Source organism: Lagopus muta, chromosome 1 (assembly GCF_023343835.1).
Source record: "Lagopus muta isolate bLagMut1 chromosome 1, bLagMut1 primary, whole genome shotgun sequence".
Classification (NCBI taxonomy): domain Eukaryota; kingdom Metazoa; phylum Chordata; class Aves; order Galliformes; family Phasianidae; genus Lagopus; species Lagopus muta.
In genome coordinates, this window is record NC_064433.1 from 178,772,430 (window position 1) to 178,791,846 (window position 19,417).

The 19,417-nt window shown below is 39.2% G+C and overlaps 1 protein-coding gene across 5 annotated transcripts in view; it reads right to left on the reverse strand.

Annotated features, from left to right (window-relative positions):
• The window catches only part of ELMOD1 (ELMO domain containing 1), a 44,254-nt gene that overhangs the window by 18,568 nt on the left and 6,269 nt on the right, over positions 1-19,417 (reverse strand). For 4 of the 5 annotated variants that reach the window (XM_048935440.1, XM_048935449.1, XM_048935424.1 and 1 more), the window contains one exon: positions 7,847-7,939. In XM_048935440.1, coding sequence (XP_048791397.1) covers positions 7,847-7,863 — 17 coding nt within the window. In that variant the 5' untranslated portion in view covers positions 7,864-7,939. Of the gene's footprint in view, positions 1-7,846; positions 7,940-15,980; positions 16,044-19,417 lie in introns of those variants that run through there. The other variant, XM_048935431.1, reaches the window with a different exon arrangement.

A 19,417-nucleotide genomic window follows, 5' to 3' on the forward strand; every position in this document is an offset into this window, starting at 1 on the left:
TGTCTAACCCCCTTGAAAGCACCATGACATGAGATGTGGCACAAATCACTGTATCCTTGAGGTCAAAAGCTCATCCAAGAAAAGGCAAATTGCCAAGACCTGACAATGGAAATACTGGCATCTGGACTTGTCTTGGACATCCCCCTCTAAGTAGCTCATGCTTGAACAGAGTGTTGGATCAGGTCGTGTCCAGAGGTTCCTTCCAATTGCAGTCACTCTGTATCTATATCCTATGAAAGCATCCATACAACTTTAATAAGCTACTTGCTGTTGTATGGTCAGAAATTATTTGATCCTTTATGTTGTAAGTGCATTCATCATGAGCCTATTATCTGTTCCACACACTTTTGACACTTTCAAAGGAAATTTATCTGTTAAAAGACAAATTACTATGTTTTACAGGGGAGTCATTGGTTATTCTGAAAATACTAAATTCCAGATACTTAAATCAGTACAGCTTTAATAAAGCTGAAAGAGCTCCATCGTTTCACAGCACAATCTGAAGGAGCTCCATCGTTTCACAGCACAATCTGAAGGGCATGCTGCAGAAGGACATTCAGGAAAGGGAAGATAAATTAACTCATGTTATAGTCCACACAGGAGTTTAATCTGCTTTATGCTCACTTTAGCTTAATCTCCTTTGAACAGGGATTAAACTAAAGGGAACTAAAACCATTTTATGTCTAAATGGACGGCATTCACACAAGTATTTAGCATGCTTTAAAAGCATCCACTTTATCTTCACACTTTTAGTTAATTCACTTAACACTCCTAAATGCCTGTGTATAGGAAAACCCCTTGTCTTTATGCAGCAGAGGCTTCCTGTTGCATAAAGATAGGAAGTGAAACTCAAAGAAAGAAGAAAGACTCCCACACTGGAATCAAGTTTTGGGCCAGTTAAAAAAGTTTCAGCTGCTGACCTGGAAATATTTGGGTCCTCCCATCCCAACATGAGCCAGAACACACTGTTGTGAGACACACTGTTGCACAGGAGGCAATCAATGCAATATTAAGAACAAGAACAGCTATCAGAAGATAAGTCCATCATTTGTCAAATAGTCAGAAATGTAAGACATTTAAAGAATAAGTCTCACAGAGTCAACTGATACCTTCAGCTGCAACATCTCATAGTGGCTTGAAAACAAGGCTATAATTTCACACTATGCATTTCAGTTCTTCGAGTAGATGTCTGGTATCAAAGAGTTGACTTAACGCCTGTCCTCCCACACCAAGAATCAAAATACAACATGTATAGCCATCCCTCAGCCTTCTCAGCACGACCCAGCTCTGTGCTCAGGCTAAAGGTCTAGAGAAATGCATGCAGTAATCAACATCAACCTTCATAAGGAAGGTGGAGAACGTCAAAGTTCTGGGCTTTCATCAAACATCTGTAGCAGAGATTAAGCTACTCATTCTCCTTTCAGTCTTCTTTGCTTTCAGTCCCTTACCCAGAGACCTCATTTATATGGAAAGGAGGAAAGTTTTGCTTAACTTCATGCAGCAGCCCACATGAGATTTCCTTCTAATGAAGGAAATGAATCCCATTAAAAATCCAAATCAAAACAAAACTCCTGTAAGAAAGTTCATGTCTGCACTTAATTACCTCTAGGGCAGAAACATCACAACTCACTTTATTGTTCAGAACTTTCTGTCTTATCATATTGTGTGATGTGGATAAATTCCCAATAGAAAGAAAAACAGAATGTGTTAGGTGCATTTGAATTACAGTTTTGATTATATGTTGCTGCCTTTATATTCAATGGCATATTAACAAATCAAAGGAAAAATTCTAAATGGGACGAGCTGTGATATTTCATGGTTCCAATCACATTTAGAACTGAAATTTTGCTTTGGCTATGGTCTGAACAAAAATTAGCTACATAAAAATGTATCTACTACAGCAAGTCACTACGACGCACAAACACTGCATGTGATTCACTAAAACATACTTAGCAGCTGTAGCAAATAAAGCAGACAAACACTAGTTTTGACTTATAGTCACTTATAGAATAAAGTTTGCCTTTGAAGATACCTTCATTTCTCTACTACTCATCCATCTCAAGATTACAACAGCTGAAATCTTCTGTTTATACCATGAACAGCATAAAAAGTAACACAAGCTTGTTTTCAAGGAGCTGTTCCTTACAAAGCAGAACTCTTGCTGGCAGAAGTCCTGTAATAAAGCACACTTGTGAATGAGTTAACTTTTATTTTGTCTGCTTTGCACTTCAGTAAAGCAGAAGCACTGTGGTAGCTATAATAGAAGACACAGAATACTACAAAGAACCCTCACAGAAGTCTTGCCTTAACCACGTCTGACTACTGTGGTGCATTAACTTGTTTGTTTTAGAGCAATTCTAGACCTTCTCTCCACTGAATCTCAGTGTTTTTTTTGGCTTTTTTCCCCTGCTTGGCCTTGAAGGTTTTCTTGGCATGGAAAACAGCGTGCTTCCCTACCAGTCTGTGTAGTTATTCACAGTTTTCAGAAGGGTTTGCACAACTATGCTTCAGTTCCTGAAGTGAACTTCAAGTGCAGGAGCATTACAGAAAGGAAGAGACTCTTAAGAGACTTTACCCTTTCTCACCCTGACCTGAGCTCCTCCTCCTCCCATACTGCATACAACAATACAGGTCTACAGTTTGTGTTTATACATGAAAAGTACCTTAGAAGAGCTCACATTAATGTTCTCTCAGGTAAAATTGAAAAACTGCGTGATAACACGCTAATGCACGCAGGCCTAAAGAACAGACAGTTCCTGTGTTGAGAATACCATACGACAGGAAAGACAACTGTCCCACAAGAAGTCAGATGAAACATTCCTAGTCATTGATACCAGTTGCTTGGAGGTCAGAAGCTTCCTGTTAGCTCCTGAGAAATCACAATGCAGCTTGGCATAACTGCCAGATTGGCACTCAAAAGGCATCACTGAACTCTGATGTCAATGCAGAGGAAAAGTATACTGGACTTTAGAAATGAATATGCATTTCCTTGCATGCCTGGAAGAGACTTATGAAGTGCTATCCAATGCTTAAAGCCACCATCACAACAGTCTAAATAACAAGTGTTTATAATCAGTGCTCCACTGACACAAGCGGAAATAGACAAGAGTTTCTGTGAAACATTTCTGAAATGGATAAACACATTCTATTTTATCAGTTCCAATTCTGTGTAATTTCCCTTCCTTTCCAACACCTTCACTGGTAGTTTCAGAACTTTAGTATATTCAGAGCTAGCAACAAACTGAATAAATACCCTGGGTAAAATGAAAATGTAACTAAAGCTAAATGTAACTAAAACTAAACTGCAAAATCACAGGGGTTAGAAGGGACCTCTGGAGATCACCTAATCCAATCCCCTGCTAAAGCAAGTTCCCTACAGTAGATTGGACAGGAAAGCACCCAGGAGGGTTTTGAGTATCTGCAGGGAAGGAGACTTCACAACCTCTCTGGGCAGCCTGTTCCAGTGCTCTGTCACCCTCACAGTAAAGAAATTCTTCCTCATGTTCAGACTTCTTGTCTTAGCTTGTGCCCATTGTACCTTGTTCTGTCACTGGGCACAACACCAAATCCTGTTCTAGGTTCTATGGATAGGAAAAGTACCTATGCAATTATTTTTCCTGAAAAATAGTTTGGTGAAGAAAGCGTTGCACAACAGGATAAAGACCCAAGAAGAAGACAAACTGTTTAGCTGTGCATGGACAAGATGAACCAATAAGTGATTAAGCGAGTGATACAGCACTGTGAGAATCTGACCATCTTTTGGCTTATTTGTGCAACCAAAACTGGGTACAGAAGCTCAACCAAGGAGTAATTACCAGTCATCATTTCTGCCATACACAAGCATGCTATTAACTAAAAGAAATTTACGTTCTGTACTTTTTCAGATTTGACAACTGAAACTCATTTCCCCATTTAGAGATGAAAGCAAGTCACCATAGGAACAAGAGAACATATAAAAGTAGTTTTTTAACAGCAGCTTTCCACACTCTCTTCTCTTGCTTTCTACTGGCTTTATTTTCATTTCATCTGATGGAACGCCAAAAAAAAACCAGAACTTGTTCTTAAAATTGCTGGTGCTCATTGACTCTTTTGCTGTCAGAAGTTTTTAGGGTTTACAGACAGAAGCTAAAATGTCTGCCATAGGTGGTTCTCCAAGTTACACAATTGTAATGTAAGTTACGATCAAGGTGGAAGTGTGGAAGTGTCACCAAGAGACTCCTCAAAACTCTTTACAAAAACAAAAAGCAAAAAACAAAAAACATGGAAGGATTAAACATTTCTCTGAGGAAAAGTTCTATTATTTAATAAATAATATTTTAAACTTCAGGGATAATTCAGATAAGAGCAAGCTGCAAAAGAAAAGAAACATGCAACAGCTGCTTTCATTCAGACATAGCCTTGGACTAGAGGTATAAACACTGTCAGGAAGATAAGAGTCCTGCAGATTACTGGTGAAAGCTCTTGGGTTTATAGTTATTCCAGTTACTGGAGTGTTGATGTAAAAAACGTTTTTCCCACTGGAAAGCAGCAGCTGTTGAAAAACAGTAAACGAAGAGGCAAAGACACTGCAGCTACTTTAAAGACACTGATGTCTAAAAATGACAATCTTAGAAAATATTCATAAAATATCCAGACGTCAAAACAGCTACCACTTGCATAAGTAAGCACATCCCCTTCTTGGCTTTGCAGATGTGCAATACAGTTCTGTGACAGACAGGAACATAGGAAGTATTTCAGAATGACTAATCAGAACGCATAAGCAACTGAATCAATTTATGACTCATTTTGAGTTTTTTGCATTTCAATTGTTCAAGCACATTAGGACTTCAGTTTATCAAAGACTATCTTACTACATGGCACCAGAGGACACATTTTCCTCACATCTTTTTAATTAATGCCTCATTCAGTGTCTGAATTTGGAGTTCATAGATTACGAGCAATATTTCTAAGCTACTTTTAGACTATCAATTTCACTTTTCAGTTTAAGCAGTGATGGTGACTGCCAAAGAAGATAAGGAACTTCATAGTCAAGTCATTTTGAACCAGGTAAAGACTGCCTTTGAGAGGATGTCTTAAAAAACAGACAAACAAACAAACAGAAAAACATACACAAAGAAAATCAAAACAAGCAATACACAACACAATCAAAGGTTCCTCCAAAAAAAAACCCTAAACTATCCAACCCACATCTTGAGTAAATATATGCATCAGAAGTAAAACAGTATGCCACAGTTTTTAAAGTGATGTTGTATACTTGTCTGACGTACAAATATCAGTAGGAAAAGATTTATTACCTTTATGTAAAAGAGCTTACCCATGTCAATAGCATAAAGCAAACAATTTCTTACTGCCTTCCTTTAAATATAAGTGTTATTTGTACAAACTGAGCAATTGCAGTCTTGGTAGTGTAGCCAACATTCCCTTCCATGTGAGGCCCTTACAGCTTCATATACTTGTGGATACGTAGGAAAGGGATCCTTCTCCTCTGCTCAGACTTGGTGAGACATCTGGAGTGCTGCATTCACAGCTGTACTTGCTTTACAAGAGACACAGATAAGTCCACGTAGGAAAATTGAAGTTTCATAAACTATAGATACCATCAGCATCAACTAGTCCAATTCTTGCTCCATTTTGTGCACCTAGGAAAGCATTAACACTGAGCAGTCCTCACCAGCAGCACACTGCATTTGATCTTAACAAGCAGTTCAGGACAAACTGACCTACATAGCAGCTGAGGGAGCTTGCTGATAGACAAAAACTACCAAATATCAAACAACATATGTTAACTTTTTTATTTCCCAGCTGATTTCCAAGCTGGAGGGCTAAATATCAACATCTTGCACAGAAATCTGCCTGCAGATCTAAACTTAACTGCTTTATTCATTATCACAGAAGCCTGCAACTGTAGCAGTACTGTGCAACAGAACTTGCTGTTGCCAGTAAGCAGTCTTCTTGAAGAACGACCATAGTTTATTTCTTAACATCCTTGTGTCTTCTTAATACATAAGAAATTTGAGCAGTATAACACTCATATCAGTCTAATGTTAAAGGATTCATCTCACATACAGAAAAATCCAGATTCTTGTAAGTAAACAGAATAGTTTTCCCATTTCAAGTGTTTTCTTGTTTGAGGTGCTGTGTTCTATCCCCCGTTAACATCACCTTCTGTTCTACATTCAGAACACAGAGTGTTTCATAATTAAGTCCTATAACAATTAATTAAACAAGAAATTGCTTTTCATGACCTATGCCATGGCTAACTAAGAGAAGATAACAACATAAAGACTTCTCAAAACTTTTAGAATTCACTTTAGAAATGCCATGAAAAAAAAGGAGTTGGTTTCTTCAGAAGCATCAGAGAAACATAAGTAATCAAAACAGCCTGAGTTCTCCTGTATGAAAAAACCTCTGCTGGGGTCAGGACAACCAAAAGAGAGCAGAATGGGCAGTTTAAAGGAAAATATAATGTTCAGAGAAGTCAGGAAAGAACTGCCAGCTTGGAGGTAATCAGCAGCTCAGCTTCTCCATAAGGCAGGAACAAAATTACATTATGCTCCAAAGATACCAGGCCTTGGAGGGAACAAGTTGTAAATCCCTCAGTGACTTCATGTTGGAGGCTTCCATGCAGCCATAGGGTGGTAGAGGATTGTTTATTAATGATCATTGCCTAGATCACGTATGGCACAAATCTGTAACCTCAGGTTATGCTGCTTAAAATAAATAAATAATCAAATCTGTACAGAGAAAGAAAGGTAAAGTTACAGGAGTACTGAGACAGCAACCATTGGCAAGATAAAGAAGGAATGCTCCAGCATGGCTATAGACCATCAGGTCACTGAATCAGCATTCAGGACTGAGGACAATCCAGAATCTGCCCTGTAGAGCTGCAGCGACCAACCCTCTCACCACCCTGATAAGGTCAAAAGGGAACACACTAATGCTCAACCTAATGGCTCACATTTCAGCTGTCTTTTGTGGGTGTTAGCAAATAAATAACCACTTTACACTTTCAACCTGAACACATTCTGCTTAGGTCTTTTTTGCAGCTGACTCAAAAAAAACCTGAAGAAACAAAATCAAGCATCCCACAGAAATGCCTGGGGCAAGGCTGGCTTCACAACAGTCATTATGGATTATCAGACTGGAGGTTATGATGCTGATATCCATAGCGTGTACTATCAACAGTCTAAAAAGAAAGAAAAACATAGTGACAGATGCTCTATACAGAAGCATATGTTTCTGTCCTCTTGAGAAAGGTTTCTCCCACCCAGACAGAAAACGATTGCTTTGGTTTATACACAAATTAAGCTCTTGATATGCATTAACTTCTAGGAGCGTTCAACTCTCTCCACTGAGTGCAGAACAAAGACAGCATGATATTTCTGTAGTGAAAGCCAGTGCTTGCCAGTGCTCCTGTACTACTGCTGGTTTACAGAAAAACAATTGCAAGTCATACACAAGAGCAAATGGAGCAGAACCAGGTTCAAAAGTATTTGAATATCTTCATCAAGCATCCTCCCTTCTGCAACTTCACAAATAGTTCTCCAAAATCCCAAGTTGCCAAAACCAGACACAATGAGCACCACAGGTACACTACTAGTATGGAGCAATCCAAGCCCACATGACATTTCCCATGTTGTTTCTATAAAGTGTTGAAGGGCAAAATTTAAATTAAAACAGCTTTAGTGAAATCTAGGTGAACAGAAAGCAAATTTCATCTGAACTAGTTCAGATGATAGTTCACATTTTCCATATTGCTGATAACAGCTAAAACACTTGACTCGTGGAAGCATGGAAACAATTATTATCATCACTTAACACTTGAAAAAACATAAAGAACAGTTACCTCAGGAAGTGTTTCATGATGGTGGTTTGTGTTACAGAAGCTGTAATCAACTGATAATCACCAATAACCTCTTCTTTGCAGGTGATACCAGTGCTGTAGAAATAGAATTGTAAGAAATATCACATCAATAAAAACAAAAATTATAATTTGTCTCTTCAGTGTGAACACATATTTTGACCAGCACACAACTCATGTTTATTTTCTGAAAAATCAAGTCTTCTAATCAGAGCACAAAGAACATCCAGATTTTCCTTCAAGCTGTTTCAAACACCTGTGGGTTCACAGCAGCTTCCAAGTGGCAGTGTCAAGAGACATTCATCTCTCCCAGGTGTTAGAAGCCCTCTGCTCTCCAGAATTTACAACAGTACTTGGAGACATTTAGCTTGTAAGCTAAAAGCTAGTAGAGGGTGTAGAATTAATTTTTAGAATCACAGAATCATCTAGGTTGAAAAAGATCTTCAAAGATCAATTCCAGTCATCAATCCGACCTATCAAGTCCCATCATCCAACGTGAGAGATGTCAGGTAATTACCTTCTTCCCCAGGGTAAATTTCATACGTAACACATACGATGTCTTAAAATAGATACAGTTGACAAGGTTAACCATTCATTCTGAGCCCTGCTCTGTTACAGTTAGTATTCAATGCAATTACCTATTTTTTCAAGTGGAGAAGAAGAACAAGAAGAGTTGAAGTAAAATAAATTAATAAATAAATAATAACAACACAAGAAAAGCCAACCAGCCTGTAAGTGTAACCTTGTCCATGCACTGCAGCCTCTCCCCAATCACCTCTGTCACATTTAGGAAACGTGCAGTAAAGAATTACTTAAATAATGCTCATATGTGAAGAGATTCAGACTTCCCAGGTTACTGTACTTTATTTATATCCTGTAAATGACAATAACACAATAACACTTTTTTTTTTTTTTTTTTTTTTTTAATAATGCCAGAAAACAAAGGAGTGCAGTTCTGCACAGTTGGCAAAACTTCATCTAAGTTTTAAAGTTAATACATTTTCAAGTTTTGTATTAGTACAAAACACACATGCAGGCTTGGATGAAGGCTACGCTGTTAAGAAGTGATCTAAGAGAATTCTTCCTTAGCACTTCATGCAGCACACTGAAGAGAATCTGAAAGCCTTCAAAATCTGGTCTCTTTGTCACATAATGGAAAGATCTATGTCGAAAGAAACTTATATATATATATATATATATATATATACACACACACACTTATTTTTTTTTTGCAGGACCTATCAGCATTGATGGGATAAAAGTTTTAGCCTACCTTGTTCTTATTTTCTCAACATTTCACAAGTTTTACACTATGCTATTGCCTGTTGACAGGAACAGAAGCAGTGTTTAAGTTCACAAAAATGCAGCTATCTTGTTGGATTGCATCTCATACCACTCACTAAAAATATATAATCCCTGAACTATGAAATCTTCCTTCATTTATATTGTTTTTGACTTGCTGAATCATGTTGCTGTCCCCTGAATACAGCTGTAATTGGTGGTGGCTGCAGTGACACCTGCTTGCAAGGGCAGAGAGAAGCTGGCGTCAAGCTCCAGTTCTTCAATGATCGCAGTAGGCAGGCTCCTAGCACCTCCTGCTACAGCTTTTGATAGACCTTTGATGGCAGCGGGCACAGGGAGTACAGGAGACAGGCAAAAACTGGAGGGGATGTAACTTGCTCCCCTTCTCCAGTCTAATAATTTGCTGTTTAAAAGATACTGCTTGTGAAAGATTCTCACAGCTGAGTCTCAGCTTTTTAGCATCAAAGGGAGGGTGAACAAAGGGAGCTTCAGCACAGCATTTGACCCATGAGGGCAGCCGTGTAAGGAAGATGCCAGAGGTGCCAGGAGTTGTCAGATCAACGCTTCCTTGAAGGGTGTGCGAGCCTCAGCCTCCAAGGTCAGCTCCTTCTTCTTCCTGATCAAGGTCCATGCTGACAACAAAGTGAGAGTAAAGCAGCAGGATCAAGGGGAAAAGAAATTGCTTGCCTGTACTCCAGGGCTGTCTCATCCAACTACATCATGGTGGGAGCTGCAAAGCACTCTCCCTTCAAGTACAGTTATCAGCTACAGCCAATTATAGATTTGATTTGAATGCTTGTTAAAAATTAGACTGTTTCAAAAACCAGCTCTTAAGAAGCTAACACAGCTGTTCATAAACCTCTGCCTTCACTCAGGAAAGATATCAGTTGGAAAGAAAAAGCATAACTGTCATAACAAGTATTAAAAGTGTTTGTTCTAAACCTTTTTAAAAACTCACCCCTAGATTTATTCCAAAAAAATTATTCTCCATTTAGTTAAAAGGAAAGGAAAAAAGTAACAAAAATGAATCATAGAATCATTAAGGTTGGAAAAACCACTAAGATCATCTGTCCAACCATCAACTCATCCCCACCACAGTCACTGAACACATCCCTCAGTGCCACATCTCCACATCACTTCAACACCTCCAGGGACGGTGACTCCCCCACCTCCCTGGGCAGCCTGTGCCAATGCCTCATAACTCTCTCTGAGAAGAAATTTTTCCTAATATCCAACCTGAACCTCCCCTGGTGCAACTTAAAGCCATTACCTCACGTCCTAGAGAAACTCTGGAAGTAAAGTCCTAATGTCACAAAAGCCCACATTAAAGCTCTTCAGAGTGGAGAGTAACAGAAGTTCACCTTACTGAGTTCTACAGCCAGTCCCTGACAGCATGGACCCAGCCCACAGCCAGGTTAACACAGTGGTAAGAACAGCTTTCTTCACTGAAGCCCAAAGCCATCATGTTCCACCTGACACCAAGTAAGCTTTCAAGACCTGGAGGCAAGACTTTCAGTGCAAACAAAATACACAGACCCTACACTGATGCCTTATAACCACAGAATACCCCAAGCTGAAGGGGACCCACAAGCACCACTGAATCCAACTTCTGGCTCCACGCAGGACCACCCAAAATTCAAGTCCTATGTCATAGAATCATAGAATGGCCTGGGTTGAAAAGGACCACAATGATCATCTAGTTTCAACCTCTCTGCTATGTGCAGGGTTGCCAGACACCAGACCAGGCTGCCCAGAGCCACATCCAGCCTGGCCTTGAACGCCTCCAGGGATGGGGCATCCACAACCTCCTTGGGCAACCTGTTCCAGTGTTTCACCACACTCTGAGTGAAAAACTTCCTCCTAATATCTAACCTAAACCTCCCCTGTCTCAGTTTAAAACCATTCCCCTTTGTCCTATCACTATCCACACTCATAAACAGCCGTTCCACCTCCTGTTTGTATGCTCCCTTCAAATACTGGAAGGCCGCAGTGAGGTCTCCCCAGCTAAGAGCATTGTCCAAATGCTCCTTGAACTCTGGCAGGTGGAGTTCAGTAAAGATTTTGTTTGTGCGTGAAGGAAACAATGTTAAAATTCTTAAAAAATATATGTTCCCACAATTCACGGCTGAGTAACTTCAATTATTCATAAATCTTGAGAGCCACAACTCCTAGTTTCTATAAACCTTTTTCCACTTAAAATGTAATAGATCCCTTTTAATTGAAAATGAAAAAAAAAAAAGAAAAAGAAAAAGGAAAACAGTATCTCAAGTAAAATTAATGGCTGGTGTATTTTACTCCCGAAGTTGTTACAACGTCTGAGTTATAAGAAAAAAAGCTATAGCTTTGGACTATATCTACACTGTTTTAGAGCATCTTTCCCTTCAGATTTCAGACAATTGTCTAAGTACAATTAGGTGAGCTTAGGGGGAGAAAAAGTATCTGTGATCAGGGGAAGGGATTTAACTCTCTTATCTTCTTAAGGAAAGGATACTAGAAGAGTTTCCTCAGTAGGTTGGATATTTGAAGACAAGAAAGGTTTTTAAGTTCCACTTGTAGTAAAGGAAACATAGAAGAAAAACATTCTGCAAGTGAAAGTAACTGAATTAATGAACATTTGTGAGCTTGCAAAAAGAAACAGAATAATTAGCCAGTTTACCCTTCACTGAGAAGTTCACGCAGGTTATGGATTTGGGGAGTTTTGACCAGTTTCTCAAAACGTAGATTCCTGCAGCAATACTTTTGTCATGAAGTCATATCTGAACATGGAGAGCAGGCGGGCACCCAGCGAGGACAGGCTGCTGGTCACTGCACCCACCCAGCGCTCCAGGGGCCATGCTGGCACTTTCACCCACAGCCTAAGAATAACATTCCTACTTTAAGCTATAGAGACTGACATTTGCTCACTGAGAAACCTGGAAGACAATTTCTTTCTTCTCTATTTGTAGATGGCCTTTAAGTTGTTGTTGTTGTTTTCCTTTAAATTCCAGTCAGATGGCTAGGCTAAGTCTAAACACAATCAGGTTTGATTTTGTTAGCTGTTTTACAAGATACTAGTACCCAATAAGCACCTGACACCAACAGCACACAGACCCACCACTGAAAACCTCTTGGCAGAATGTATTAAGTTTGCACTTGCAACTTGCATTCTGAGGCTATAGGTGGGAAATGGCATGGCAAGGACACAGGTTTGGATCTCCTATGTGCTCAAGTTTCTCAGCAAGTTTCTCAGTACAGTTTCACTTACATCACTTATAAGAAATTAAACTCCTCCTCCCATAACATACACAAATACCTGTTTACTGTAAATGGTTTTATCCAGTTTAAAGAGTCAGGAGTTTCCACTCCTAAAACTAGCAGCAAAACTTCTTGGCAGAGAACACAGCAAAACTATTTCAAGTTCTTTGTCAACATACAAATTCCTTACACAAGTCCAACTAACTAGTTGGACTCTTGTGGCTATTTACAACCTTCCAAGCAGCACAGCAAAACAAGCATCTATCTGAAAGGTTAACAGTGGCTGGGGGCTTAAGGAAGTAGAGAAAGACTTAAAAGTCCCATCTTGCTCTGAAGCTGAGGGGTTGCTCTGTCTGTCCTTAAGACAGCTACAAATTCAGTTGAGGGAAAAAAGAAAAGATGTGTTATTTCGAGTAAATCACCATATATACAGAATAAAATATATTAAAAGGTAATCTTTACAGTGTTTGTTTTCCAAGTCAGTGACCCACCTGGCATATTTCAAGTATTAAATATACTTGATAAACCTTCTAAATGAAGATTTATATTCTAATTGCAAAGAAGGAATAGCTGTGCTGAAGACACATGTCATGAGAACAATTAAGATGAGCAGGCGGAATATATGACTTTGTTAATGTGGATGTATAGATTACTGTTCATTCAAGTTTCCCTCCTAACAAAAAGAAAAAAAGAGAATTACATTGTTTGAAGTAGAAGGCAGTAATTGTACAGGCATCTTAAGTGTAGGAAAAGGGACATTAATTTATTTTCAGCTTTAGTTGTTGTGGTTGCAGAAGATGCTCTTCTGAACCAAGTATCACCAATATGTCATCATATCATTGACTTTAGGCTGCAAGTTTTGTTTCCAGCAGCATCATGAATTGCCACTTACCCATCACTGACCTCAAAAGCCTGCAATATTTATTTGTGAGATACAACGTTTCAAGTCCTATGTCACCAAAAGTGTTTTGCCTTGGATATGACTCCTTTTTTTTTTTTTTTTTTTTGAGATGGAATTATTGATGCTTCTCTACCCCAAGCACCAACATGCAATGGCTAGAACTAAAAAGAGGACAAATATCCATGTCATGAAATGTTTCAGGTGGTCCTGGTGGCTAGCAAGCTTGCCAAGAGCCGGCAGTATGCAAAGTAAGCTAACAGTGCTCATGGCTGCATGAAGAGAAGCACAGCCAGTGAATCAAAGAAAGGAACTGCCTTCCCCTACTTAGTGGTCACTGGACCACATTTAGGGACTGCCTCTAACTTTGGGTGCCAACAAAACACAAAGGACACCAATGAACTGGAACAGGATCAGCAGAGGCCACAGATGTTGGAAGAGAGGGCAAGGCCTTGAGCAGCCTGTTCTGACCTCAGAACTGAGCCTGCTGCAAACAGGAGGTTGGGCAGAAGATCTTCTCAGCTCTCTCCTAGCCTTTGATCCCCTGCTTCCACCAGTACTTCTTAAGGGGAGATTTCAGGTATCTTGAGTTATGCCTGCTTGTAGATTACTTGGAGAGGGTAGCATCAGGGTGCAGAAGTTTTTGCTGTCTTATTAGTTTGCAAGCTATCAACTTCTCACTAAAATCCTATATAAATTGCACTGTTTACTCTGAAATGTACCTAACAGCACTTTCCAACTTGCACTGATATTTGAAGATGGAATAAAAGTTGCTTAAAAAAATGTATATATGTGCTCAAGAATGCATATATGTGCACATACGTGCTCAAGACATAAGTATGTTTAATTATATTATTTATATTGTAATATATATTATTTTAATATATAACTACATACAAGTATATATACTTATTATATAATATATATATTTAACAACCCAATAAAAACAGAGGATCTTTGCTAGTCATAATTGCAGTGTACTTATTTGAACAATGCTTGATGGGAGCTTATAAACAGGAGGAGGAACGGCTGTTTATGAGGGTGGATAGTGATAGGACGAGGGGGAATGGTCTTAAGCTGAGACAGGGGAGGTTTAGTTTAGATATTAGGAGGAAGTTTTTCACTCAGAGGGTGGTGACACACTGGAACAGGTTGCCCAAGGAGGTTGTGGATGCCCCATTCCTGAAGGCCAGGCTGGATGTGGCTCTAGGCAGCCTGGTCTGGTGGGCGGTGACCCTGCACACAGCAGGGGGGTTGATGATCTAGACGATCTTTGAGATCCTTTTTAGATCAGGCCATTTTATGATTCTATGATTAACCTTAAAAATTATAGTAAATACAGTGCATAGACTTCTCCAACTCACAACATGCCCTTGGAAACTGCTCCATTGCTGAAAAGGCTCCTGGGAACATGTCACCTCAGACTTTAGTTTCAAGGAATTCAAATGCATTTTGTGTTTGCACTGAGGTGGCTTTACCCTACACCAGTCGATACAGTCACTGGCAGGAACTACCTGAGCTGATGCCTGTTCTGTGTGAACTTAGTTTCCCAGAGGATTTTCATTTCTGTGTGCTCAAGACAAGGCTGTGTTCAACTACAAGCACTCTTTAGAAGAAAATCTTGGAACAAAATGTCACACTTGAGGAAGCTAATGAGCAAGACTTGAGTTCAGCTACACTGTCACAGGTAATAAGGTTTCCTCTCCAAATCTCTATCACACATTAGCATTTTACATTTCTGTATATCACTAGGAGAACTAAGGAAAGGCTGGACATGAAGTCATACCCCACTGAATTTTACTCCTCTCTAAAAGATCCTTCAAGCCTGAGTACATTACAATGCTTATTGAATCCAAAGGAGGAGCCTCAAGTAAAAGCTTCAAATCAGGATTGAGGAGGCAGGACAAACACAAAAAAGGCTCCCCCCAAACTGCTAAATAATGTTTTTGAAGTCTACAGTTCTACAATCTCACCAGCACTTCACCCAAGGCCATTACTGCCTCTTTAAAATGCTAAATAATCTCACAGATTTGTGACAGAAACAAAGAAGCTTCAGGAGGGTTTTACAATGTCTGTAGGAATCACTGAGAAGTAAATCTGCACTTGGATTCAAGGAAACTCACTTACCAAACCTCATATTGCAGGTTACTTCTAACACCACCCACTTAGGTCTATGCACTGAAATCTGTCAGTAGATAACAGTCACCTGGCAACTACTATAAATAAGCCACATTTTACCACAGATACCATCAAACCATAGCTCAACATCATAGCATCAAGCATCTCCAATTCATTGTTGATATTTGTCCCTGAAAACAAAGTCTTTTGTTCCATATCTGATTTTTTGAAAAAGAACTAGATCCTAGAAATTCAGCAAAGGAGGCATGCATGCATATACATATATTTTGTATGTGGAATTATGGCAATAATTACTTCTACCGATTTCAATTAGTTCTGCTCTATTATAACATTGAAAGATGTTGAGAGAAAAAGAAAATTAAGTCCGTTCAGGTCAGTAGTGAAAACTTCAGTGGGCACATTGTTTTTCAAATGTGAAGTAAAAAGTAGAAGTTCTCCACACCCCAAAATACTGCAGTCTTCCAGAAATGCAACCAGATGCTTAAATACTTTAATTCCTTTATATGTTGTCTCCATCTTCAATGTTTCCATTCTTAACAAGCTTACCTTATTATTTTTTTGAGGAAAGTGTATTTGATCCAGAAGAGGACTGAGTAGGTAATATGTCAGCTAAAAATGAAAAGTGAAATGAAAATGTAGTCTCATGCTTGAGAAGAGCTTTCAGTGTACAACAAATTGATTATTTATTTCTTTATCACTTCATGTCTTATAAAAAAGACATATTTTTTAGCCATTTCTCATGAACTTTCAACTTGGCCCTTGAGTTCACCCAATAGTGCAGCAGCCACATCCAGGTGGCTCAGGTCTGACTTTATAGCTTACAGTGCCATGGTTCTGGCCTACTTGCTCTGTTTCCATACATACTGTAGAACAGCTTGTACTGTGAGGCAGCCTGTTCTAAATAAAATATTATACTTCTTTGTAGCAACATTCCTTCAAGCTTAGAATAAATCATGTGAGACTAGATGTATAAAATCCAGGAGAGGCAACCTGGTTAGCTCTCAGACTCATTACTGCAGAAGCTCCATGAAAGAAAGGAAAAAAACAACCAAACAAAAAGCAACACAATTCCAAGCCTCTCCTCCATCTTCCAAAATTAATACTTTCAACAGGGAATAAGTTAGACCCTCTCGCCTTTCCCTCTCCATTTCTACCTCATTACCTAGATTAGTGAGGGTATAAAGTAAAGAGTAAAAATGAAGTATGGGCTTGCTTTCAAAATTAACTGAAGCTTAGATTTGCCAGATTTTTTATCAGTTCCCAGTAAACAAAAGCTATGTGGAAAAACATCCTTACAATGGCTAACTCTTTCTCTGTTCTTTCCCCAGCATTTCCAGTATGTGTTATTTTTACTTGGAAAAGGTAGAATAAATACAGCCATCAGATTAATACAACTACCCATCAAGTATCAGCCTGAAATCATGCATAACCACAGACTTTCATATTTAAGCAGCTAACTTACAAAAACAAACAGAAAGACAGCAGAGAGGTTAGGTTGTAGGTCAGACAGCGCTTTCAGGCTAGAGTAACACAAAGCAGCAGAATTACCCTGGAATTGGGTGAGAGCCATACAATTCATTCTGGTCTATCAGAAAATTGCTCCATTTGATACCCATTTTTCCTATCACTGCACTCAGATTATTTTGACATACCAGTGACAACTTTCATATAGAGCTCTCCAAGGTAGGCAGGCAAGAGAAAGCATGTATGAATTTATGCCTGTGCTTCTATGAGTTTATAAGCAGTTTTCCCCAAAGGAGGATTTGAGAGTAACCACTTCCTCTGAAGCAAGTCAGTAGATAATGTCAAGAAGTAACTGCGAAGTATTTGACCATCCTATGACAAGTGTTACGCTCCAACCATTAGCTGCCCAAATTAGTGCAATCTGCAGAGGAACCACAGTAAATGAGCAACATACTTAATCCACAGTAAAGATGACTGCAAATCCCACTGTGGCTTTTTTTTTCCCCACAAGCTTCATGCCCTACTATTTCATCCAAGAGGGTAGGAAACTGGGACACTTCCAAGTACAACACCTTGCTCTGGGTCTTCTGGGCAGAAAGCACATAACTGGTGGAGGATAGATTTCTCTGGTTTTACTAATGTCTGGGGCATTCATAGAAGTGGTAGAAAGAATCTATTTGCTCACGGAAACTAGAAAGTCTTCTTAAGTTGCTGGTATAAATAGTGCAAACCCCATACTTCGATTGGAGCCATTCTTAGGAAAAAAAGTGAAATGGTAACATGGTCAAAACTCACCTTAGGGGCATCTTTCTAAGTCTGTCATTCAAACAGGCTTATGCACTGGCAGTTACAAGTATCTTTCCATTCCAAGTTTAGTTCCATTAACAAGGGTTGAAAACACTAAAATTGGTTACATTTAGACTCCTTTCATCCTTCTGTACCCTAAGGAAACTCTAATCAGCATCAAAATCAAGCTCTGCATCTATCAGTGGTGGAGAATGGAAGCTATAATGGAGTTTGGTGACAGAGACATTTGCAGCAAAAAGGGAAACAGTAACACAAACACCCCACTATGATGACCAAGTAAAAGGAAAAGATGCTGAAAACCTGCAAAAGAGAGACAGAATACCTTGAAGATCAGTATAGCTAAATTAGCTAGTAAGCAAAATGTATGAAGCACTTTCCTGCAGGGCTCAAGAAACATCCTCACACGCTCCTGTGGTAACTGTGGGAGGTGTCCTTTCTAAAAGAGTAGAAAGATGGTCAGTAGCAAAGAAAGGGGGAAGTATCATCGTTCCCTCCTTCCCTCTGCCTCTTCCTGTTCTGTTCTTTGCTTTATTTTAGGTGCTCACTTTCAGACAGAACAGGATGCTGGCAAGGATTTGATGGCAGAAGAATGGAAAAGGGGATAAGACAACATAGGAAGATGAGAAAGAAGAAACACGAAGAACAGAGGAAACTGTTTTTGCAATGTTATTACTGAAGGGGAAGAACAAAGCAAAGCCAGGAAGAATGCAAACTAGGGCAGGATGATTGACAGCATTGCCGTAACACACTCCTTAACACAGTGCAACACTGAAAGTCTTCCTTCAACATCTCTTTTGACTTAGGGCACGTACTTTTTATAGTCCTGCCCTTTACCACAAAGGCAAAGCAGTAGTTAGAAATATTATTTGAAGAAAATAAGTAATACAAGTTTCCAAAACATTTTCAGGCTTATCTATAATAAATCAGCAATATGAGCTGATAAAATACCTGAGATGGTAACCTGTACGAAATAGCACAATGCACTGATGCAGATTTTCTCCAGGTTGTTTTTTTGTTGTTATTATTGTTTATTTGTTTTGAAGACTGAAATGTTGACTATGATTTTCTTTTTATTTTCATGCTTCAAAGCTACTCCCAAATTGCTTGGTTTGCATGTGATGTTAACTGAACATTTAGGATGCAGAAGAACAAAATCTTTGCTCATGCTGTACAACTCAAGTTTCTCCTTCAATAAAAGAAATATCCCTCAGAATTTCAAACCATCCTAGTGGGAGGGAGGAAAGGGAATGAGAAGCTAAAACAGTCTATAGTATCAAAACTTAATGCTGAAACATCTACCCTCTCTAAAGGAAATCTCAATCTAGCTGTTCTCAGGCTTCTCATTTGCATACAGCAGCCTAAGGACACAGCACTGATCTTTGGAAAGACCATCTCGCAAAACACTTGTACTGTCAGTGGCCAGGGCAAGCAAGGTTCACAGAACATGACTATCTAAGATGCTTGGATATTGCATTCTGGTCTCCCCACCAAATAGATGGGCATAGACTTTATGATCTCTTAATCTGTGCCAAGAGTATATCCCATTTCCCTTATCTTTCTCTGAAAGTACCCTAGCTCCTCTCCCTTCTGCAAGTTGTACAGCAAGAACTCCTCTTTTCCTCCTTCAGTCCATCTGTTCTTGTCAGGCTGCCTTAACACTAACAGCATGAAGGCCTAGCAAGCCCAAATTTAACAAATCCCATCTTCATGCT